General features: G+C 52.2%; 1 protein-coding gene across 1 annotated transcript in view; it reads left to right on the forward strand.

The window, feature by feature from the left end:
* CLPB (ClpB family mitochondrial disaggregase) overlaps nt 1-24,169 on the forward strand; it is a 107,191-nt gene that overhangs the window by 18,043 nt on the left and 64,979 nt on the right. The window contains exons 3-5 of the mRNA XM_063328036.1: nt 2,527-2,613; nt 16,895-16,998; nt 23,328-23,456. Of these exons, the coding sequence (XP_063184106.1) occupies nt 2,527-2,613; nt 16,895-16,998; nt 23,328-23,456 (320 nt within the window). The remainder of the gene's footprint in view (nt 1-2,526; nt 2,614-16,894; nt 16,999-23,327; nt 23,457-24,169) is intronic.

Consider the following 24,169-nt stretch of genomic DNA (forward strand, 5'->3'; position numbering starts at 1 on the left):
GGGCTCCAGGAAAGCTGGGGAGGGACTCTGGATGAGGGAGGGGAGCCATGGGACGAGGGGGAAGGGGTTTCCACTGCAAGAGGGGAGATTGGGCTGAGATCTCGGGCAGAAATTCTTGGCTGTGAGGGCGGTGAGCCCCTGGCCCAGGTTGCCCAGAGAAGCTGTGGCTGCCCCATCCCTGGAGGGGTTCAAGGCCAGGTTGGCCGGGGCTTGGAGCAAGCCGGGCTGGTGGGAGGTGTCCCTGCCCAGGGCAGGGGGTGGCACTGGGTGGCCTTTAAGGTGCCTTCCCGCCCAAACCGTTCTGTGATTCCTTGACTCTCCTGGGGGGAGCCAGGGCTGGTGCTGTGCAGCGCGGCAGACTGTGCTTTGCTGGACCATTTGGTGCTGCAGGAGCTGCCACCTGCCCGGAGTTAGGGATGTGCAGATCTGTGTGCATGATCTGGCAAGGATTCTGCATGAAAATTTGTTCCTCTGCTACCGTGTAGTATCAAGTATCAAACTTTTTTGGAGCAAGGTCCTATTGTTTACCAGCCAAATAGCTCATTATTATTGTTAAACTTGTAATGCTGGTAAAGAGAATATAAATCTTCTGTTGGTGCTGTGGATCATTTACAGAGGTCGTGGCCTCCTGAACCGCAGCTGGGGGTGAATAAAGGCAGGCAGTTATTCTTTAATTTTTTTACCTGTTGGATCTCAGTCCCAGCACCTGATGAGCAGTTCGGAGCAGCCGGTAGCAGGGTTCCGGCACTGGCTACCCATCCTGTCAGCTGGGGGTGGTCCACTTGCCCACCCATACCCGCTCCCCCCATCTCACATCTCATAGAATCATAGAATGTGTTGGGTTGGAAGGGACCTTTAAATGCCATCTAGTCCCACCCCCCTGCAGTAAGCAGGGACATCTTCAACTAGATCAGGTTGCTCCGAGCCTCATGAAGCCCGGCCTTGAATGTCTCCAGGGATGGGGCCTCCACCACCTCTCTGGGCAACCTGGGCCAGTGTCTCACCACCCTCAGTGTAAAGAACTTCTTCCCAATGTCTGATCTAAACCTGCCCTGCTCTAGTTTAAAGCCATTGCCCCTCATCCTGTCGCTCCATGCCCTTGCAAACAGCCCCTCCCCATCCTTCCTGTAGGCCCCCTTCAGGGACTGGAAGGCCGCTATAAGGTCTCCGCGGAGCCTTGTCTTCTCCAGGCTGAACGCCCCCAACTCTCTCAGCCTGTCCTCACAGCAGAGGGGCTCCAGCCCTTGGATCATCTCCGGGACCTCCTCTGGCCCTGCTCCAACAGGTCCATGTCCTTCTTATGCTGAGGGCTCCTCCTCCTGAAACAGAAGAGAGATCCCACGTGCTTCTGTCTGAAGCTTGCCTGAAGTCATCTGCCTGCTGTCCCTCACGCCCCACAGCCTAACAGGGCGAGACCTTCAGCGGGAGGGGCATATGGATCATTTTAGGCATCTAATTCAGATGATGGGGCTTTGAGCAACCTGGTCTAGTGGGAGGTGTCCCTGCCCAGGGCAGGGGGTTGGAACTAGATGATCTTTAAGGTCCCTTCCAACCGAAACCATTCGGCAATTCTATGACAATTACTTGGGTGGTTTCTCAGATCAATGGGGAGAACTGGGTTCAACTGTGTTCAAGACGTGAGCCAATGCTTAGGCATTTGGTACTGCCAGTTGGAAATAACTTTAGGATTGTATATTTAGAATTGTAGAATTGTCCAGGTCGGAAGGGACCTTTCAGATCCAACCCAAACCATTCTGTGATTCCATGATCCCATGGTTGGCCATGAAAGAGAGAAGGGTTGGGCAAGTTTGTGCCTATCAAGTACCAGTGTTCTAAGGCACTGCTTGGAAGCTGGTGCTCAGAGTAATCGTGTGGCTGCTGCAGGACCAGAGGATGCAGAAAGGGTAGAGAAGCCTCCTGGTGCTTTACAGTCTGAGGAATATAAAAGCCAGCAGAAGCCACGCGGGAGCAAAGTTGCAAAGAGATGTCACGGAGGGATGAGGGAAACAGCGCAAAGGCTGAGAAAATCTTGCAGAAAAACCACCAAGGGCAGTTTGACGCCTCGTATTTTTTGGGTTTGTCTCGTTTGTTCTCGTGTTGTGCAAGAAAACTGCAAAACATCTGTTGACGTGGGCTTTGGAGATCTGCTGGGCTTTTTCTGAAAGCCTGGTGGCTCCGTTGCAGCCTGAAGATCCTGCCATCAGGCTGGAGGTCAATCAGCTTCGCTCTCCATCATGCTGGTTCTTCGGGTGTTAGACTGCAATAGAAGAAAGAAATAAAAAAATACAGAAATGAAACTGGTTGGCCTTGCACCATTTGAAAGGACTGTGCGTGTCCTACCAGTTCCTGAACCTACCAGTTCCTTTCAGTTTGCTAGCCATGGAGGAACGGGGTTGAATCAGCTTTTCACACTGGGTCTCCTAGGCTGCCCGTGAAGCGAAATATTCCCCTTTCCGTCATGAGTTCCTCTCTGCTCGGGATGATTCCTCTGCGTTTTCTTCCTCAACGTGTCTCTCTCCTGCCCAGGTTGTTGCTGGAAGGTGCAGACGTCAACGCCAGGCACAAGCTGGGCTGGACCGCTCTCATGGTGGCCGCCATCAGCAGAAACTCCAGGTAGGTTTGTCTGGGCGTTCGCCGTCGCGTGGTGGGTAAGTCCCTTCCCACCTTTTGGCAGAGCCCTACTGAGCTCCCCGCCGCAGGGTTTCCGGAAAATTTGGGCTGGTTTGGGTTGCGTTGTTGAGCTAAACCCAAAGGGATATTTTCACTCTTCCTTTGCCCGCGTGCGAGAGGTGGAGGTGGGTGCTCTGCAATCCCGAAGAGGTGAGTGGATTTTGGTCTCTGGTGAGTCCGTAACCTTGGGATGTCCTTGGGGTTAGGCGATATAACACCCCGCCGTCAGAAATAGCTGCCGCCAGAGCTGCCGTGTCCCTCCTGGCTTGTGGGGCCGTTGCTGGGTCTTTCATGCAAGGCCTTTATGAAGCAAAAAGGCTGAATGCTGTGCCCTCCCTCTTTAGTTCCCATGCTGGTCGCCGTGGCTTCTTGTAACCTTTTAAAGACACTCTTTAAATATATTCAGTCTACAACTAAATTCAATTAGGTTTTTTTTTTTATTATTTAAGGAAAAAAAAAAAAGAGGAAAAGAAATCCAATTTTGGAAAGCGGGGGACAGACGGGAGAATGAGCTTTGATGTTACAACCTCTCAGGGCTGCTTTACTTAGTCACAAGTTCATAAGCAAAAAAGCCTAATTACTTGGGAAAACACAGGATTAAAGCAGCGCACAAAGGCTGAATATCCGCTCTCGGGCGACACGATGCGAATCCGTGTGCCGAGTTCGTGTGTGGTGCAAACTTTGATGTGTGCTATGACAAGCTGGAAGCCCTGACCTCCTCGGGGAGCTCCTTCAGATGGGCACAGAGGCGAGGGTTTGGGTCTGTTTGTTTAACTTTGATGTCCGAGCAGCAACGGGCCCCGTTGTTTGCCCGGCCACGGAGGGACGGGCTCCGGAGCCTCCCACCTTTGCCGACGGACAATGGCCAGCAATGGAGTGTGACGACTGTTGACCATTCCAAGTGACTGGTGGAGCAGAACAGGGCTTCCAGAGTTGCAAAGGGCTAAGAGGAGACGGGGAGAAAGGCTGTTCATGGTACAATAATTGCCTAAAATCAGGCCTGAAATCAGGTAGAAATGCTAATGAAAACATCTCGGTGGGTGAAGGCGTTCAGCACCCAGGCTGCTCCCTCGTTAGAGGCTGGCAGAGCGCTAACGACGGCGTGTCTTATTTGGCAAAACCAAACGCTTTTTTGGCTGCGTTGGGCCAATTGTGTTTATTTTTCCCACATTTGGGATGGATCCTGGCTTTTAACTGAAAATTCAGAAGTCCTTGAATACCTGCAGCTTGGTAGGACGTGTCTCCAGCGATAAGATGACCTTAAGAGGTCCTTTCCAACCCAACACATTCGATGATTTAGTGGAAGAGTAATTACATACCTCATGGAGGCAAAGAGAAATGCAACACGGACTTAATCCTTACACCCGAGTGGTGTAACAGCTCTGTTGGCAGCGCTGGGGTTGTGCCTGGCGTGGGTTTGGCCCCCCATTTTTGGCTTTGTCGCACCCGGGGAGGTGTATTGAGCTGGAATACAAGACGTGGAACGTATGAAATTCCCTACAAATCGTTTGCTCGCGGACGTGGCCCGCAGGGCGAGCTTTTTAACCCAAACCCGGCAGAGCTGCCTTGTGCGTGCGGTGGAAGCGGCAGAGCCTGCAGGGTTTTGCCTGCAGAATTTTAAATGTTTATTAGCTTTTCCCTCCCCAAATGCTTGCTGGTTTTCTGTATCTTGCAATCCTTTTACGTACATTAGGGAGGAACCAAATAACGACTTGCTCTTTGCAGCAGGATGCAGGATTATGTACATATATTTTTTTTTTTTTTTTTTTAACGGTGTGCTCCCTCTATAAAGAGCGATGATTTAAAACTGGTTTATCCAGGCACAGCAGCTGATTCGGTGGATTATAAGTTGTTATGACTTTGGGTTCGGAGCCCATCAGTCAAGCCGCGGTGGTTCAGGGATGCAGCTCGGGCTCTGCACCGACCGTTACCTTGCAACGGGAACGGGGTCGTTCCGTGCTCTTTAACCTGCCGCCTCGGTCACCGCTTCTGCTCTGAGGGTCGTTGATACCCACACAAGTTCCCCGGCTTTAGGGGGCTGTGACGCTGGTAGCCGCAATGGGAGTTTTCAGCCTAAAACCGCTGAGAAAAAGTAAATTGCTGTCTTTCCAAAGTCGTTTTTCAGAGTTGAACTGTTTTATTCCCCCCCCGCCCCCCCCGCCCAAGTCTCAGCTGCGCTGCTGGAGGTTTCGGTGACCTGTCCTTTAGCCTTGTAATGTCTCCCAATTTTCACAGCCCTCACTCTTCCAATTAGACAGCCACAGTCCATATGTTTAATTGAATTTCGGAGGCACTGCGTTAATGATGTTTGTCAGTTGCCATCAGCTACAAGATAAAATCCCATGTGCCGGCAGGGAAGCTTGGGGTCTGTTTTTCCTTTTTACGACAAAACAGTGATCATCCTCTTCCTCTTGAAAATGTCCCTTATCCAAAACGTGGCCAGGCATTAAGGATTGTTCTGGTACATTCCTGCTAAGGGGTTTCACAGGGGAGAGGGGTGCGTGGTCACGCTGCAGCAGAGCCTTTCCCAGGGGCTCCCAAAAGCTCCTAATCCCGGTGGATTCAGCCTCATAGCAACCTGTGAGCTGGGAGAGGCACTGGCGCTTCCAGCAGCTCCAGGACCAGGCAGGGGGTTGTCTCCCATCGCCCCTGCTCCAAGGGATGCCTCTCCTGCAAGCCTGGAGTGCTTCTGCTCCCAGCTGGAATCTCCCCCTGCAGAGCATCCCGCTCTCACATGCAGATGCACAAGGTGCAGCGTGGTTGCAGCTTAGCTTTGGCACCTCAAAGAATCATGGAATGGTTTGGGTGGGAAGGGACCTTAAAGATCATCAAATCCAATCCCCTTGCCCTGGGCAGGGACACCTCCCACCAGCCCAGCTTGCTCCAAGCCTCGGCCAACCTGGCCTTGAACCCCTCCAGGGATGGGGCAGCCACAGCTTCTCTGGGCAACCTGGGCCAGGGGCTCACCGCCCTCACAGCCAAGAATTTCTGCCCGAGATCTCAGCCCAATCTCGCCTCTTGCAGTGGAAACCCCTTCCCCCTCGTCCCATGGCTCCCCTCCCTCATCCAGAGTCCCTCCCCAGCTTTCCTGGAGCCCCTTGAGGGACTGGAAGGGGCTCCAAGGTCTCCGTGGAGCCTTCTCTTCTCCAGGATGAACCCCCCCAACTCTCTCAGCCCGTCCTCCCAGCAGAGGGGCTCCAGCCCTCCCAGCATCTCTGGGGCCTCCTCTGGCCCCGCTCCAACAGCTCCGTGTCTCTCCTGTGCTGAGGCCCCAGAGCTGGAGGCAGCACTGCAGGGGGGTCTCCCCCGAGCGGAGCAGAGGGGCAGAATCCCCCCCCTCACCCTGCTGCCCACGCTGCTGGGGATGCAGCCCAGGCTGTGGGGGGGTTTCTGGGCTGCCAGCGCACGGTGCCGGCTCATGGCCGGCTTTCCCCCCCACCCCCAGCACCCCCAAGCCCTTCTCTCAGGGCTGCTCTCCATCCCTCCATCCCCCAATGTGCTGGCACCGGAGGTTGTTCCCACCTGGGTGCAGGACCCTACACTCGGCCTGGTTGAACCCCGTGAGGTCTGAACTCCCTCTCAGCCCAGAGTAGTTTGGGATCTATTGGAGAGGGTCTGGGCTACTGGGACACCCGGGATCCTCTCTGGTCTCTGCCCAGCACCTTGGAGGGGTTATTTCTGTTTTTCTGGTGTCCCTTACGCTCTGTGTCCGTCTGCGCTCTCTCTTGCACTACAGACCCCCGGGGCCCCGGCACGTCCAGCCCCAAACACTGCTGAGGTGACAGCTCTAAAAGTAAAGGGAAGTGGCCAAACACTTCGGTCTGGGGTCTAATTTTGGTGTTTGTATTTTATAAACGCTTCATTAAGGCAATTTAGATGATATACAAATATTGTTGAAAGAATTGTGTTCCTTCTCTTCATTCTTTTAATTAGCTTATTGTTTCAGACCCTTCCTGAAGTGTGGATAGTTTCATTTATGGTTCTTTTTTTCATGCAAAAAGGAGCCCAGCTACAAATCCCTGGGATAAAACAGGTTGTAACAGGGTTGTGGGCTGAAGACAGATCAGCTGTGACCGCGTTTGCACCAGCAAAGGAAGCGTTTGTGCTGTAATTCCCACTGCTGGGGGGATTTACCATAGGTTTAACATCGCCGATAGGGCGGTGATCCCGGTTTTAGTCTGAGCATAACAAGGTATAACTCTGGCTTTATGTGTCCTGCACGTACAACCCCCCCCCTCCACCTTCCTTTCCATTTACGTTTCTCAGCCGGAGTGACTCCCGCTCAGTTTTATTTTCAGCCTTTGTAAAACCCCGTCGCTCTTCTGGATTTCCAGACCTATTTTGAAGTGGTTTCTTAATTCTCCTGGAAAGACATCACTTTTAAAAGGGAGGATTTATAGTCTACACAAAAAACACTGCTAGGGGCTGCTTTCTCTTGGCTGCACCTGCTAGCTTTGCACATTTAACATATTTATAGCAATTAAGCTTTAATTAAATGCTTACTGGGAGCTTTGTGGCTTTTGTGCCTTTGTTAAAATAAGCAACAAAACAGTCATAAATCAAAACCCAAAGCAGTGAGGACCGTAGTGTGTCTCATGCATTTGTAGAATCATAGAATCATAGAATCATAGGGTTGGAAGGGACCTCTGGAGATCATCTAGTCCAACCCAATTTGTAGCGGAGTGATCTTTTCTGCTACTCTGGTTTTCATTGTTTCGGCAGAAATAAAGCAGCAGAGAAATATTGGATCATCCTCTTCACCCCTTATGATGCCCAGAGCTGGTTGTGTGGAAGGGCAATCACAGAATTGTCCAGGTTGGAAGGGACCTTTCAGATCATCAAGTCCAACCATCAACCCAACACTGACAAAGCCACCACTACCCCATGTCCCTCAGCACCACGTCTGCCCGGCTTGTAAATCCCTCCAGGAACGGTGACTTCACCACTGCCCTGGGCAGCCTCTTCCAATGACAACCCTTTTGGTGAAGACATTTTTCCTAATATCCATCTTAAACTTCCCCTGGCGCAACTTGAGGCTGTTTCCTCTTGTCCCGTCAAGAGGCTAAAGCCCCTGATGAAACAAGAACGCCTATGGCTGGGAGATGCTTATGCCATGGGCTGGATGAACCAGCAGGACTGCTGAGGGACATGGGGTAGTGGTGGACGTGGCAGTGCTAGTTTGACAGTTGGACTTGATGATCATAGAATAGAATCATAGAATGTGTTGGGTTGGAAGGGCCCTTTAAAGGCCATCTAGTCCCACCCCCCTGCAGTGAGCAGGGACATCTTCAACTAGATCAGGTTGCTCAGAGCCTCATCAAGCCTGGCCTTGAATGTCTCCAGGGATGGGGCCTCCACCACCTCTCTAGGCAGCTTGTTCTTAAAGATCTTAAAGATCTTTTCTAACTTAAACGATTCTTTGATTCAGCTGTTCCCAACAGCATCTCCTCTCCTCCATTTTCATTTTGCATCTTTGCCTTCTTGCACACCCTTTGTCCTTCTCCCTCCATCTTCAGCTCTGGATCTCTTTGCCTTCCCTCACCTTTGCTCCTCAACACCTTCCTGCAGGGAATGCCTGATGACAAGTGACTCCTCCCTGTGCCTCGGCTCTCCTTTTCCCTCTCTGCCTGTCTGTGTAGATGGGAAGAGCGGCGGGTTGGAGGCTCTCACGTAGAACCAGAACTGGCGGTGCTTGTCCCAGCATGGTCCGGTCCCTTCCCTTGCCCTCCTCCTCCTCCCGCAGCCTGCCCTCCTCCGTCCGCCCGTCCCTCCGTAAGGAGAGGACTTGTGCCTCTTCCCCGCCTACGTACAGTTTGTGCATTGAAGGTGCTGTATAGATGTTTTATCTCGGTAATAAAAGTACATCACGCATAGAAATATTCTGGTGGGGAGGTTCTGAGGCTTACAGTGAAGGGTGACCGATCTGGAGCTGGTTTCTGTCTATGGGCAATGACATGATTAACTGGCGCAGTCTTGTTACCTATATTAGGTACATACATCTGGTCCCTGTGATGTTTTTTCACGCCTTTCACTTCAGGCAACTCATTCAGAGCTGTCTGCAGCGGAGCTGGAGAAATATCTGGATGCTTTTGGAAGCACGTATGGCCCATAGTGCTGCTTGTCAAAGAGCTGAGGAGTCGAACAGGGTTTTCGGCACCTTTTTTTGAGGGCTCGGTCCTAAAAACTGGGGCGTTGTCTTTTAACTGCTCCCCTTCTGGGTGTCTGTGAGGGACAGTGTCCACTTGCCAGTTCCTGCATTGTACTTGCCCACCTGAGGGTGGGCCAGCAGTGACTGTTCCCCAGGCTGCTCCTCGCTGCCTCGGCAGTGTCCCCATCGGAGACCTCTGTGATCAAGGTCCTCTCTTTGCAGGGACGCCCAGCACCCGATGGCCTGTGGGTCAGGCACAGTGAGATATTTCCAGCTGAGCAGGTCACAGAATCCCAGAATCCCAGACTGGACGGGGTTGGCAGGGACCTCTGGAGACCATCCAGTCCAACCCCCTGCCAGAGCAGGGTCACCCAGAGCAGGTTGCACAGGAACGCGTCCAGGTGGGGTTTGGAATATCTCCAGAAAAGGAGACTCCAGGAGGTCACTGTACCTCTCCAAGCCACAGAAACCACCTCTGGGCACATCTTCTTACCACCAAACACAAGTAGCAAGACTTCTTTTAACTCTTTAACTCTTTAACGCCAATGGCCAGGGACACGCGGCAGTGGTGCTGTACCTTCACCACGTCTCTGGAGCACGATTCATGTGGGTCACACTCTCAAGAGAAAACCGCTGCGAACAATGTAACAATTATCACCCTTCAAGATTTTTTTTTCTTTTTGGATTCTGTAATCTCTCCTTTTATCCCTTTTTTTTGGGAGGAGGATCATTTTCACCTGGGACAGGCTGCCCAGGGCAGTGGTGGAGTCACCATCCCTGGAGGGATTTACAAGCCGGGCAGACGTGGTGCTGAGGGACATGGGGTAGCGGTGGGTTTGTCAGTGTTGGGTTGATGGTTGGACTCGGTGATCTTAGAGGTCTTTTCCAACCTCGACCATTCTATGATTCTAATAAAAAACCGCTGCGGAGCAGGGAATGCTGAGGCTGCCCCACTTTCTGTGCCACAGGTAGGCGTAAAACTATTCCTGGGAAGGCATGCATCCACCTTTAGACCTCATCCGAGAAAAATAAGGAGAGAACAGGAGCTGGAGTGTAAATAGCAGCTCCCCCGCGGCCCTCCTGCCCCCACTGCCTTTCACAGAGTTAAGATATAACCACACAAGGGATCTTCTTTGTGTCCAGAGCTCGGGGCAGCCGCATATCAAAAGGCGTCGAGGCTTTCGCATTGTGCTGATAACTCACGGTCATGGCGATCACTGGACTTCTTGGTTCACCAACTCCAGCTGCCGGCGCATGGGTCCAGGCACAGCGTCTCTCCCGATGCGGCCCCAGTCACGTCCAGCCACCTCGCCATTGATTTCCCCACCCCCTGTGTTGTATGTATGTATTTATTTATTTAACAATATGTTGGCCCGGCCATTAAAAGCAGAAAGCGCTTTCTCCGATCGATTGAACTGCCCGGCGAACTTCAGTTAAGCGTTGCCCTCTGAGTCATCACCAGGGTCAATTTAGATTTATATTCGCGCTGATGAATAGGCTCTGCCTCTAATCTAATGAAAACTTGATCAGCAAATTAAAACTGGGCTTGTTGAGGCTGCTGAGCGCAGGTGAGTTATGGAGGGAAGCTCTGCCTTCCTGGACCAGCTCAGCCTGTCCTTGGCGTCCCTCTCCCTCCAGGTAACCTGGTGTGGGGTGTTTTGCCCCAACACCTGCCAGCAAGAGGAGGAAAACAGGAGGTATATGGGCCAGAGACACTCCATTTAACCCCCACCTCATTTAATAACTCATAGCTGAGCTGATGCCAAAGAGAAAGATGCCTTCTGCCTTCTCTAGAACCTTCACCAGAGCGTCCTCCATTGACCTCCTGTGGCCAGCAGGTGGAGGGAGGTCATCCTCATGCTCTGCTCAGCCCTGGGGAGGCCACAGCTGAAGCACTGGGTCCAGTTCTGGGCTCCCCAGTTCCAGAAGGACAGGGAACTGCTGGAGAGGGTGCAGTAAAGGGCTGCCAAGATGCTGAGGGGACTGGAACACCTCTCTGATGAAGAAAGGCTGAGGGACTTGGGTTTTTTAGTCTGCAAAAAAGACGGCTGAGGGGGGATCTTATCAACGCTTAGAAATACGGAAAGGGTGGGTGTCAGGAGGATGGGGCCAGGCTCTTTTCAATGGTGCCCAGCAACAGGACAAGAGGTAACGGGCACAAACTTGACCATAGGAAGTTTCATCTCAACATGAGGAGGAACTTCTTTCCTGTGAGGGTGGCAGAGCCTTGGCACAGGTTGCCCAGAGAGGTGGTGGAGTCTCCGTCTCTGGAGACATTCCAAACCCGCCTGGACGCGTTCCTGTGCCGCCTGCTGTGGGTGACCCTGCTCTGGCAGGGGGTTGGACTGGAGGGTCTCCAGAGGTCCTTTCCAACCCCTGCCAGTCTGTGATCCTGTGATTCTGTGACCCCTACAACCACCTCGTGAACTGGGAAGTATTTTCACCTCTTCTCCCTGGGAAACCGGAGATTTTTACCCAGATTCTAGACCCTGCTTTGTGACTGCCATCTGATTTTCCAAGTCCCTTGCTTATTCCAATGACGTTCACATGCTTTACACTGATGAACGCAGCTACTCTCTATTTTGATGGCGCCGTTACCTTTCCTAAAGGCTAATTTGCTTCAATGTCCCATTACCTGCAAATTGGATAGGTGCGATCAATATTTGTGATTCCAGGAACGTCTGGCTGGTGCAGAAGTGCCCGGAGGGGACGGCACGTCCCAAAAGCGGGAGGTGAGGTTGAAAGATGGTTGGAAAAGGGAGGCTGAATGTGCGGAGTGTTGTTATTCGACCGGCGGGTCCTTCCTGTGTACAGAGCTGGATCGCAGCCCAAAATGGGCTTTGGGAACACCAGATTTTGCCAGTGAGAGATGATATCCATGCTTATTAAACTGGAGCCTCCCAGCCATCATAAGAGCTAAGGAAATGTTTCTTATCACTGGGGGGAAATGCTGTAAAGGGTTGTTCATAGAGCGGAGCAGATCTGAACATCGCCACCTCCCGCTTTCAATCCTAGACCACCTTGCGTCTAGCGTTGGTCGTCCTCTGGTGAACTTTTCGTGGAAGGTCATTGCCCTGTTGCTAAACTTCTCTTTGCCCAGAGAGAAACACTGAGGGTGTGTGCGGTGAATGGAGAGGACGGGGCTTCCTGTGAGTCGCTGGGAGCTCAGGAAGGTGACATCTGATGAAGTGCCTGGGAAGAATGTTCATTCCAACGTAGTCACTAAGAAGAGGGAAGGAAGATGGATGGAGTTACCAAGGAAATTACAAGTCATTGTGTGTTATCATATGACGCGTTCGATACTCATAGCTCGCCCCTGGGCTGCAAGGCTGAGGATTGAAGTCCTACACCAGGGCTTGGGATCGTTTCTCTTAAGATGAGGAAGACGCACGGACCTTAAAATATATCATAGTCTGTCAGCCAAAATGGGAGTAGAGGGATCTCTGTGGTGTTGACAGCCACGAGGACAGGGTCCAAGAAGGGTGGGTTGACCTTCTTCTAAGGACTTGAATGATCAGAAGGGCCCGGCTTTTTGGCGTAGGCACTGGAAACCCTGAGATAAAGAATCACAGTAAGTCAGCTGCTGGGGCAGGGTAATCAAAAGCTTAATTGAGGCACTAGTGATGGCTTCTGTTCAGTAGATGTCCATCTCTAGGAGCGTGGAGGACATCAACACAGACCCCATAGGGCAATAGAGCAGTGCCTGCCCCACCACACTCCATCCTGCACCTCCTGCTTTTCACAGGCACTGCCTCTCCAACATCTCTGATGCAGTTCTCTCGCTGCCTGGGCTGACCACAGTAGCACCAAGGACTGGAGATGCGGGATATCTCCAGAGGAATCCAGCACTGGATCTTCCAGAAGAACTTGGCACAGATCAATGACCTGTGCTAGAGCTTTCCCAGATAGAAAGCCTGACTGTGGCACCTTTAGTCCTCCTGTTTCGCAGCCCTGGGGAGATGGCACACCTCCCTGCCAACACTGCCAACCAGGCACCAAAAGTAGGATTGATGGGCCTCCTACCTAATGACCTGTCTAATGACCAGAGGCAGAAGAGCCTGGGCTGGTGGGCTTTGACCGTACCTGTTCTGGACAGCCATGGCTACGCACCTGGGCTTGCATTGCTTCACTTGTGGCCAGACCTGTCTCTTGCTTTCCATTTCGCTGCAGCCGTAGATGTCAGTGGTAAAGGTCTGGCCATGTCCCTTTGTATGAGGCAACACGTTGGAGTTGTGGAGGTGAGTCTAGAGCTGGGTGTGCCGAAAAGCCCTTGCTAGAGGTGCTGAAGGACTTTTAGGGTAGGTTTTGTGCCCCGTGCCTTACTGATGGTCCTAAGGTGGTCCAGAAGGACCTACAGGCTTGTCGTGTGGCTGGGGAGGTGACACCTCTACTAAGATGTCTTCACTGATGTGGCCTTTGGGAGCAATGCAGCAGGGCAGCGTAGACATGGCTTTTCTGAACATGGAGAGGGAGATTTGTACCAGTGTCTTTTCCCTGGCAGCAAGTTGTCGGTCCTGAGACGACTGAGGGTGAGACAGGAAGGTTCTGTCCCGCTGGAGCTGTGATGAAGACCGCAGAGGATCTCACACGCTGACCCGTGCGCCAAGGCCAAAACTGCTGAACGAACTGAAAGAAAATTAGAATTATAGAACCATAGAATTGTCTGGGTTGGAAGGGACCTTTCAGATCATCGAGTCCAACCATCAACCAACCTCCCTAGCTGGAGGGATCGGGGTGGTGGAGAGTGAGCACATCTATGGTGGGAGGCTTCTTAGGCCATCGCGTCCCCCATTGCTGATGTCTGAACGTAGGAGAGATGATCCCCACTCCTTAACGCCAGTCCTAAGCCATCAGATATCTAACTCGGTCATGGCTGTGCAACTCAAACTATTCGAGAAAATCTTCAGTGTCACGTGTTTCTGACTGTGTTGAAATTGTGAAGAATCATAGTTGGTAGCTGCTGTTTGATGAATAAGATCCAGCGCATAGAATTGTGGAATCACAGAAGAGTTTGGGTGGGAAGGGACCTTAAAGGCCACGCAGTGCCACCCCCTGCCCTGGGCAGGGACACCTCCCACCAGCCCAGCTTGCTCCAAGCCCCATCCAACCTGTCCTTGAACCCCTCCAGGGATGGGGCAGCCACAGCTTCTCTGGGCAACCTGGGCCAGGGGCTCACTGCCGTCAGCGTAAAAGATTTCATCTCAACCTAAATATTTTAGAACTAATTATTAAAAGGCAGATATTAATGAACTCTGTATGCTGTCATGGGAGATGGCAGAGGGTCTCCTGGCTTCCAACCTGGTGCTTTGCTCACTAGAAGTGACTCTGTACGTGGTGAAGAGCGAACCGGTGCCGGTGAGGAGCTGGCCTCTTCCGCTGTATTCAAAGAAAAAAATATCCACCTTTTATTCCCCTAATGCATTTAGGGGGGGTAAATGGGAGAGGAGCTTCAGTGAAATTCTAGATGTGACTTGACAAGACGGAGCCTGCGGATACGTGTCAGTCAGGCTGAGTGCCCGTCGCTGTCAGCCCTTGAGCCCTGTCACCAGTGATGAACGCTAACGAACGAGTTACTGTCGACTTGTCACAGAAAGCTTGAACCCTGGGAAAAAAAAAATAATTAAGAATTAAGTGGCTTCAAGCTGCTTTCAGGAGTGGTGAGAAATCTAATTCTTGCCTGATGATCGTTTCGGGTTTGGAAGCAGAGATGGAGGATTTCCACGCAGCCAGAACCTGCCTGGCCTGCGTGCCTGGCGCTGAGCTGGCCTGTCGCAGGAGTTGAGAACTTCACCGGTCTGTGGAGCCTGGGTGCCAGCGCGGAGGAGAGCTGTGCTACAGGATGTCCTGCCTGTGGTCAGGAGGACCTGCCTCTCCGGTGGGCCCGGCACCTGCAGTATAAAATAATGGGGAAGCTCTCTACAAATTCAGAGGTTAAATCTTCCCAAAGCCTGGGCACTGCTGGGCTGGTTGCTGATCACAGAATCCCAGAATCCCAGACTGGCAGGGGTTGGAAGGGACCTCTGGAGACCATCCAGTCCAACCACCTGCCAGAGCAGGGTCACCCAGAACAGGTTGGAGATGGGTTTGAAATGTCTCCAGAGCAGGAGACTCCACACCTCTCCGGGCAGCCTGTGCCAGGGCTCTGCCACCCTCAAAATGAACTTCTCCTTATTTTCTTCATTCCAGTTTGTGCCCGTTGCCCCTTGTCCCGTCCCCGGGCACCACTGAGAAGAGTCTGGCCCCATCCTCTTGCCCCCCGCCCTTTAGCTCTTGCTGAGCATTGATGAGATCCCCTCTCGGTCTGCTCTTCTCCAGGCTGAACAGCCCCAGGGCTCTCAGCCTTTGCTCAGCACAGAGATGCTCCAGCCCCTCCGCATCTCTGGAGCCTTCAGACTTCGTAGATGATCAGGCTGCCTTCGGTGGTGATCTCATATGAATCGTCTGGTTCTCAGAAACGGGGATTTGACTGAAATTCATGCAGCAGTCAAATGCTTTCCTTCGGGAATCCCATATAACTAATGCTGTTGGAATTTGTTTTTGAAATGAAGGGCACCGGAGCTGATGAGGGGTCTGGAACACAAGTCTGGTGAGGAGCGGCTGAGGGAGCTGGGGGTGTTCAGCCTGGAGAAAAGGAGGCTGAGGGGAGACCTTCTCGCTCTCTGCAACTCCCTGAAAGGAGGGGGTGGCGAGGGGGGGGTCAGGCTCTTCTCCCAAGGAACAGGCCATGGGACAAGAGGAAACGGCCTCAAGTTGTGCCAGGGGAGGTTTAGGATGGATATTAGGAAAAATTTCTTCCCCGAAAGGGTTGTCAGGCACTGGACCAGGCTGCCCAGGGCAGTGGTGGAGTCGCCATCCCTGGAGGGATTTACAAGCCGGGCAGATGTGGTGCTGAGGGACATGGGTTAGTGGTGGCTTTGTCAGTGTTGGGTTGATGGTTGGACTCGATGATCTGAAAGGTCCCTTCCGACCTGGACAGTTCTATGATTCTATGACTCCATGAAATGCTGGGGTCGGTGCTTCGTCTGGTGAGGGCAGAAGAGGCAAAGAGAGACAACCTGTCTCTCATAGCCGATGTGGATGCAAGAGATGCCTTTTTCAGGGTGGTTTCCATCAGCTGCATCAATGCAGAGGGGCCGCTGGAGTCAATGCTATAACTTTTGGGGCAGAAACCTCAGAGTGAACAGGGCTCTTCCAGCCCCTGCCCCTGCTGGATTCCGGAATGCTGCGCATGGCTTGTCATGGCAGGATGGCACCTTTACGGAAGGAGGCTTAGGTGCTGTAGTGATGGCATCCCAAAGCAGAAGCAACCGTGCAACTTAATTTTGGTTCCCTTAACCTGAATCATGTTACAAGAATCTTCCTTTTTGCAGCAGCAGGGGTGGCCTTGGAGCCAAGATCTGGCTCCAACTGTGTATTTATTGCGGCTGGGGACAGTTTCCACCACTTATCAGACTTATAATGTTATGGGGACGTAATCATAGAATCACAGAATGGTTTGGGTGGGAAGGGACCTTAAAGGCCACCCAGTGCCACCTCCTCCCCTGGGCAGGGACACCTCCCACCAGCCCAGCTTGCTCCAAGCCCCGGCCAACCTGGCCTTGAACCCCTCCAGGGATGGGGCAGCCACAGCTTCTCTGGGCAACCTGGGCCAGGGGCTCACCGCCCTCGCAGCCAAGAATTTCTGCCCGAGATCTCAGCTCAATCTCCCCTCTTGCAGTGTGAAGCCATTCCCCCTTGTCCTATCGCTCCACATGCTCCGAGGGTGCTCTCTGCAGTTCTTCTTGGGGGGTCTACGTGTCCCTGCAGTGTCACCCCTGGCTCAAGTGCCTCCCACATTTGCTTTCACGATTTGAAAACAATTTTTCACGTTTGATTTTACTGCGCCTCCCACAGTTGGTTTCAGAATGTGCCCGTGTGGTTGTATTTGTCGAAATGTTCAGTTATGGTTGTTGGTTTAACTTCCCTTCGCCAGCTGGGAACGTTTGAGGAGGGTTTTCTGAGTCCCTTCTCAGTCCCTGCAGCACTTGGATTACTCATGTTCTACCTCTGCCTTATTTTTGTTCTCATTTCTAACAGTGTGGTGAAGATCCTGCTCGCAGCTAATGCGGATCCAAACCTTGGAGATGATTTCAGCAGCGTGTACGAGACCGCCAAGGAGAAAGGCCTCCATTCTTTGGAAGGTAAGGTTCTTTGTGTGCAGGCACCTGCATTTGCTTTTCAGATCCCAAAATTTTGTTTCCTGGCTTTGAAACGGAAATTTCACCTCGATTGGTGTTTTAGAGGTAGCTTCAGCTTTCATTGAAATGCCGAGGAACCGGTGGTCTGTGCGTGAGTGTGTGTCTGAAGATGAGAGAAAACATCGTATAGGTGTTGATGAGCAGCGATCCTTCAACGTCCTAGAGACGACCTGGTTTTATATAGGCAGAACGTAACACAAAGTTGTAGACGGGCGCGTCATCCCGTTGACCCACAATGGGAGGGAGGAGAAGGGTTCAAGGCAGCGTATTCCACCAGTAGCCTTACTTGAGAACTCATAAGTAGATATGAAACGAGGAAAGACTTGGCCAATTGAAATATAACGGAATGACATAACTGGTTGTGATTACTGCTGCTGGTTTTGGGGCAGGCGTTAATGCTGGCTTTCAACCCTTGAAGCCTTTACGTGCAAATGAGGAAATTTTGTGCAGTTTATTTCATCGTCTTTCGATTATTCTTGGCTGACTTCTCAAGTTCCAGTCTCACCCTAGCGTTACCCCCATCACTGGGGTGTTGAGGCAGACCTGACCCCGCTAAAATGTCCCCGGCTGTTGATTTCCACATTCCAGAGGCCTCTTCCCCATCCAAGTGCCACACTGACCCACCGGCTCCGGCTCTGAGCCCCATGACAGACCATCGACCTTGTCCCAGCTGTCCCCATCACCCTGCTGGAGCTCAGCCAGCTGCTGGGACCCGCGTTCCTGGGAACTGCAGTGTCCGGTGACTGCATTGGTGTACCCTGACCTTCTACGTTGAATCATAGAATTGTAGAATTGTTTTGGTTGGAAGGGACCTTTCAGATCATCGAGTCCAACCATCAACCCAACACTGACAAAGCCACCGCTAACCCATGTCCCTCAGCACCACGTCTGCCCGGCTTTTAAATCCCTCCAGGGATGGCGACTCCACCACTGCCCTGGGCAGCCTCTTCCAATGCTTAACAACCTTTTCTGGGAAGACGTTTTTCCTGATATCAATCCTAAACCTCCCCTGGCGCAACTTGAGGCCGTTTCCTCTTGTCCCATAGCCTGTTCCTTGGGAGAAGAGCCCGACCCCCCCTGGCTACCCCCTCCTTTCAGGGAGTTGCAGAGAGCGAGAAGGTCTCCCCTCAGCCTCCTTTTCTCCAGGCTGAACACCCCCAGCTCCCTCAGCCGCTCCTCACAAGACTTGTGCTCCAGACCTCTCACCACCGGTGCCCTTCTCTGGACACGCTCCAGCACCTCCAAGGTCTTTTTTGTGGTGAGGGGCCCAAAACTGGACACAACACTCGAGGTGGGGCCTCACCAGTGCTGAGGACAGGTGGACCATCACTGCCCCAGTCCGGCTGGCCACACTGTTCCTGACACAGGCCTGGATGCTGTTGGCCTCCTTGGCCACACTATTGCTGACACAGGCCAGCTGAAATTAGACCTTCTCCTGGCTGCTGTAAGGAGAAAACCAGGGGAAGCCACCCCGCTTGTCCCCTGCAGAGCCTAAACCCCACGGTGACATTATCCCTCGGTCTGGCGGTGCTTTCTGCCTCACCGCCACGAGCCGAAAGCTGTACGAAGCCTAAAGAAGGTGTAATATTTGAACCTCTCATAAAACACAGGTTGAGTTAGGAAGATGAATCAGCGCGGGGCCAGTTTTGACAGGGCGTTATTTTCTTTTTAAAAGCTCTCTCGTCCCTCTCCGTAACCCACCCGGTGCCATGGACCTGCTCCTCCATGGGAGGGAGAACACCCATCTATCAGAGCGCCGTAGCGCCGAACGCAAAATGGATGAAACAACATTAAAAAAATGAACAATGGAATGCCAATACATAATGCATGTAGGTAGACTTTATTTAAGACAAAGTATATCAACCAATAAAGTTAATTGTTTTTGTCTGCATTCATCCCTCCATAACGTTATATATTTTTGGGGTGAAGAAAAGATAAGGCCCCTCAGTACGAAGTTGCATTAATTCTTTGGTTGACATGTTTTATTAAAAAGAATAAATTCAGTTGCGTTTTTAAAAAGAGAGGGAGAGAGAGAGAAACTGCCTTTGTTTTTTACTCTTTTTTTTTACCCATTTACATATTTCGTGTATAAATATTTTTTCATAAAAACAGCCAAATCGAGAGGGTACGCTCCACAAACACCGCGCAAAATATATTACAGACATTTATATGGATGGCAGGAAGGGAGACAGAGGGCTGAAAATTTCCAGGCACCCAGTGATTGATGGTAGACGAGGCTTCCCCTGACGCTTTATTGAGTTTCCGATGATTATCTCTCTCTGAGACATTTTTTACAGATGACGGCCGAGCTGTCACAACGGACCATGGGGGAAAAAACCCAACAATAATAACACTTTAATCTCTTTACTGCACTGCTCCCTAGTATCTCAGATTCATCTTCCCTGACGCACGCAGTTCATTATCCTGCTCCTCCCTGGGTAGGAAATGACGACAAATAAATAAATATACATACTCACCCCGTACGCTTGGAGAAAAGACCCAGGAAAGGAAAGGAGCCAGGGCATTAATTGATCTTCCTGGAGGTACTGCGGTTCATTAGCGGAGATGCTGGGCTGGGGCGGCAGCAGGTATTCATTATAGGGTTTGGCTCTTCGGAACTTTTCAAATCGTCGGGAAATCTGTCGGTAGCTCTTAGGAGGGAACGAGGAGACCACGGTCGGGGGATCCAACCTCTCTGCGGCTTTGCTGGGACGAGGCACTGGGTGCTCTGAGTCCTTTTGAGTCCTCGATGGCCAAGTCCCTGAAGGTGGGCACGCTGAGATTTGGTTATACCCTCATTCACCACAGGGCTATGCTCACCTCAGGACAAGATGAAATGGCCTCAAGTTGCGCCAGGGGAGGTTTAGGATGGATATGAGGAAAAATTTTTACACCAAAAGTGTTGTCAAGCTTTGGAAGAGGCTGCCCAGGGCAGTGGTGGAGTCGCCATCCCTGGAGGGATTTAAAAGCTGGGCAGACGTAGTGCTGAGGGACGTGGGTTAGTGGTGGGTTTGTCAGTGTTGGGTTGATGGTTGGACTCGATGTTCTGAAAGGTCCCTTCCAACCTCGACAATTATATGATTCTATGATTCCAGGAGCAGGATTTGCCCCAACGGTTGGGCGGCGTTCATGCAATGGGAGATGGGACGTTCCAATCCCCCATTGCTCAGGCTGCGTGGTGGGGCTGTGTGCTTGGGGGGATTCCTCGTCCCCCTGGGCTGGGGAGAAGGGCCATGGCCAGACCTGGCCCCAGTGCCCAGCTAAGTGAAAGCTGGGTTACTCTCCATTAGCTCTGGAATGGCTGCGACGGCCTCCCTTCCTTCAAAAATCAGATACAAGGTGCAGTGCCTGTCAAAACCCGCAGCCCTGAGCGATAGAATCATAGAATCCTAGAATGGTTTGGACTGGAAGGGACCTTAAAGGTCACCCAGTGCCACCCCCTGCCCTGGGCAGGGACACCTCCCACCAGCCCAGCTTGCTCCAAGCCCCGGCCAACCTGGCCTTGAACCCCTCCAGGGATGGGGCAGCCACAGCTTCTCTGGGCAACCTGGGCCAGGGGGTGCTGCAGACCCTTCCCACAGGGCGCTGGGCCCCTGGTGCTGGAGTCCTGCCCAGACACACGGTCTGGTCTGCTGGAGACTCCAGAATTGGGAATTTGCTGGAAAACCAAGCAATGGTGGAGCAGTGTCCTCGCCTGTCACAGTGTCCCTTCTGTCTGTCGGAGTCACCTCTGCCTCGAGTAATCACTCTGAGTACTGGAAGAGGGTTTCTCCTGGCTTGGGAGAACATTACAGAACCCCAGACTGGCAGTGATGGGAAGGGACCTCTGGAGACCCTCCAGTCCAACCCCCTGCCAGAGCAGGATCACCCAGAGCAGGTTGCACAGGAACGCATCCAGGCGGGTTTGGAATGTCTCCAGAGACGGAGACTCCACCACCTCTCTGGGCAGCCTGTGCCAGGGCTCTGCCACCCTCAAAATGAACTTTTCTTTATTTTCTTCACTCCAGTTTGTGCCCGTTGCCCCTTGTCCCATCCCTGGACTCCACTGAGAAGAGTCTGGCCCCATCCTCTTGCCCCCCGCCCTTTAGCTCTTGCTGAGCATTGATGAGATCCCCTCTCGGTCTGCTCTTCTCCAGGCTGAACAGCCCCAGGGCTCTCAGCCTTTCCTCAGCACAGAGATGCTCCAGCCCCTCCGCATCTCCGCAGCCTCCGCTGGACTCTCTCCAGCAGTTCCCTGTCCTTCTGGAACTGGGGAGCCCAGAACTGGACCCAGTGCTCCAGCTGTGGCCTCCCCAGGGCAGAGCAGAGGGGGAGGATGACCTCCCTCCACCTGCTGGCCACACTCTTCTCGATGTCTCCCAGGAGACCATTGGCCTTCTTGGCCACCAGGGCACATGGCTGGCTCGTGGTCATCCTGTTGTCCACCAGGACTCCCAGGTCCCTCTCTCTAGAGCTGCGTTCCCTCCTTTGCCTCTGTACATCAGTTTGATTTAATGCATTCCCCGATATTCCATTTTTTTGCTTTCCAAACTCTGATTTTGCACCTGATCGGGAAGACTGAGTGTTTCAGTGTGTCTCTCCCCACACCGTCCTTCTCCTGTCCTCCTGGGAGTGCCTTGGCCCAGCATTCCTCTGCCCCGCAGGTACAAGTCGTTGGCTTTGCCCTTTCGCGGAGTATCCCTGCGTGTCGGCATTCAGTACCAGAGCTCAAGGGAGGAAAAAAATTATAATTAATCAGCTTTAGGAAACGTCGGTTTCTGTTGAAAGAAACATCGCAATTTCTAGGTCTGATTTCACAAAACCTGCCAGGGCTCGGTGTAATTGCATTTGCTCAAGGGATTCCAGGCTTTCTAGTGAGTGGTAAAATGTGTTATTATGAATTATTCCCATCCGGGTAGCGTTGAGGAATACCCCTCCTGGAGCACACTGTACCAGTGGCCAAGCAAACACAGAATAAAAACTCAAAATCCCAAAGAACACCTGGGTTCGACGTGAAACCAAGGATGGCAAGGAGGTAGATATGGACAGGAGCAGAACGGAGACGAGTAGCGTGCTCTGCAGCCCGTTAACCCATGTAACTTTCCAGTGAACGAAGGAAGTATTTTTAGAAGAGTTCCTGCTTTAAATGGCTACTTCTTGAGTTTTCTGGGAAGTGGAGGAGGCAGCTCCTGGAGGAGATGGGCACAATGGGAGCAGTGAGATAAGGGAAGTTTAGTGTGACTCCCAGGAGATCTACAGGCATTCCCAGCTGGCCGATGTCCCCAGGACCCACCGCGCAGGCGTCCCTCAGCCTCTCCAGCTCTTCTCTCTTGGTTGTAGCTTGTAGGTTTTGGTGCAGGCTGCTGGGGTCATGTTTTGGCTGGGGGAGGAAGGTGGTGTGGAGGCGGCATTGGATGGTTGTTCTCTGGCCCTTCTGGACAGGAAAAGGGGAAAAAAAGGCAGAAGAATGGTTTGGGTTGGAAGGGACCTTAAAGATCATTGTTGGTCTCTTCTGCCAAGGAACAGGCGATCAGACAAGAGGAAATGGCCTCAAGTTGTGCCAGGGGAGGTTTAGGATGGATAGTAGGAAAAATTTTTACACTGAAAGGGTTGTCAAGCATTGGAAGAGGCTGCCCAGGGCAGTGGTGGAGTCGCCATCCCTGGAGGGATTTAAAAGACAGGTAGATGTGGTGCTTAGAGGTATAGTTTAGATTAGTGATGGGTTTTGTCAGTGTTGGGTTGATGGTTGGACTAGATGACCTGAAAGGTCCCTTCCAACCTCAAGAATTCTATAATTCTGTGATCATCTAGTTCCAATCCATGGGCAGGGACACCTCCCACCAGCCCAGGTTGCTCCAAGCCCCATCCAACCTGGCCTTGAACCCCTCCAGGGATGGGGCAGCCACAGCTTCTCTGGGCAACAAAGTCTCTGTATTGCTCGCTTGTGTTGGATCCTGATTTCACTTGGAAGGTGCCCAGGCGCTGTGGTTGGAACAAGGCTGAGAGGTCTTCTCTCGGATTTCTCCAACCACCTCCTCCCTCACCTGGATCCATTGAAGGCAGTGTCCAGGGTTTGTGGAAACCGTGTTGTCTTCATCTCCCCTGCTGCTCAGTGGAATGGGGACAACAGCCACCAGAAACCCCCACAGAGGTCCTGGTGGTCTCCTGGAAAAGGCCACCAGACCCTTAAGAAGCTTCCAGACCGGTAGCGATGGTTCGTGCTGCTGGTGCACGTTCAGACAGTTCTTTGCTTTGTCCCAATGCGCTGAGCTTTCATTCTTCTCCCCCTGCAGTCCTTGTGACCCGGGAGGACGACTTCAACAACCGCTTGAACATCCGAGCCAATTTCAAGGGCTGCACGGCTCTACACTACGCGGTACTGGCTGATGACTACCTGACAGTCAAACTGCTGCTGGATGGAGGTGAGTTTTATAGTTCCAACCGTCTCTTGGGCCAGGAGCACGTCTTCTGAGCAGGCCTGACCCACGGAACGGTCAGGCTCAGACAAGGACCACGCTCTTTCATTCTCAGGGTTAGATGTGATTTCCTGTTTGCTTTAATTTCTTTATTGTTTAGTTTCTGTGTTCCCGTTCTTCTCCAGTGGTTTTTCTCGCATACTGCTGGTGGCTGTTCTCATCTTCACCACTGAGTCTTCCCTTTCTTCCTGCGGTTCAGCAGGGATTTATCCCCTGGTCTCTCTGATCAGTATTTTGAACACTTCCCTTTCGCAGTTTGCGCTCTGTGTATCTCTCATATCCCTTGTGTACGTGGAATCGAAGAGACTCCGCTTAATTGGGGATGGATCTGCTCAGTAGACAAGGCACTGGGTAGGTGCCGGTACCCACGTTAAGCGGTTGGGGCTCAGGGGCTGTTGGTTCCTTGGCATTGCAGCTCTTGTGGGAATTGGTGGAAATGAGCTTGTGCGGTTATTGCTCCTCCCGGTTAGATCACAGAGCCCTTCTTCTCATGGTCCTGCTGTACTGGCATCTCCTGTGTACTCCTGGCTCTAGATTACGGATCCATAAAGAACCTTACGGTTAGACTCCATGATCTTAAGGATCTTTTCCAACCTAAGTGATTGTATGATACTGAAGAGATGAACAGTCGTAGGCTTATAGCACCGTTTGGGTTGGAA

This window comes from Chroicocephalus ridibundus, chromosome 1, assembly GCF_963924245.1.
Source record: "Chroicocephalus ridibundus chromosome 1, bChrRid1.1, whole genome shotgun sequence".
Classification (NCBI taxonomy): domain Eukaryota; kingdom Metazoa; phylum Chordata; class Aves; order Charadriiformes; family Laridae; genus Chroicocephalus; species Chroicocephalus ridibundus.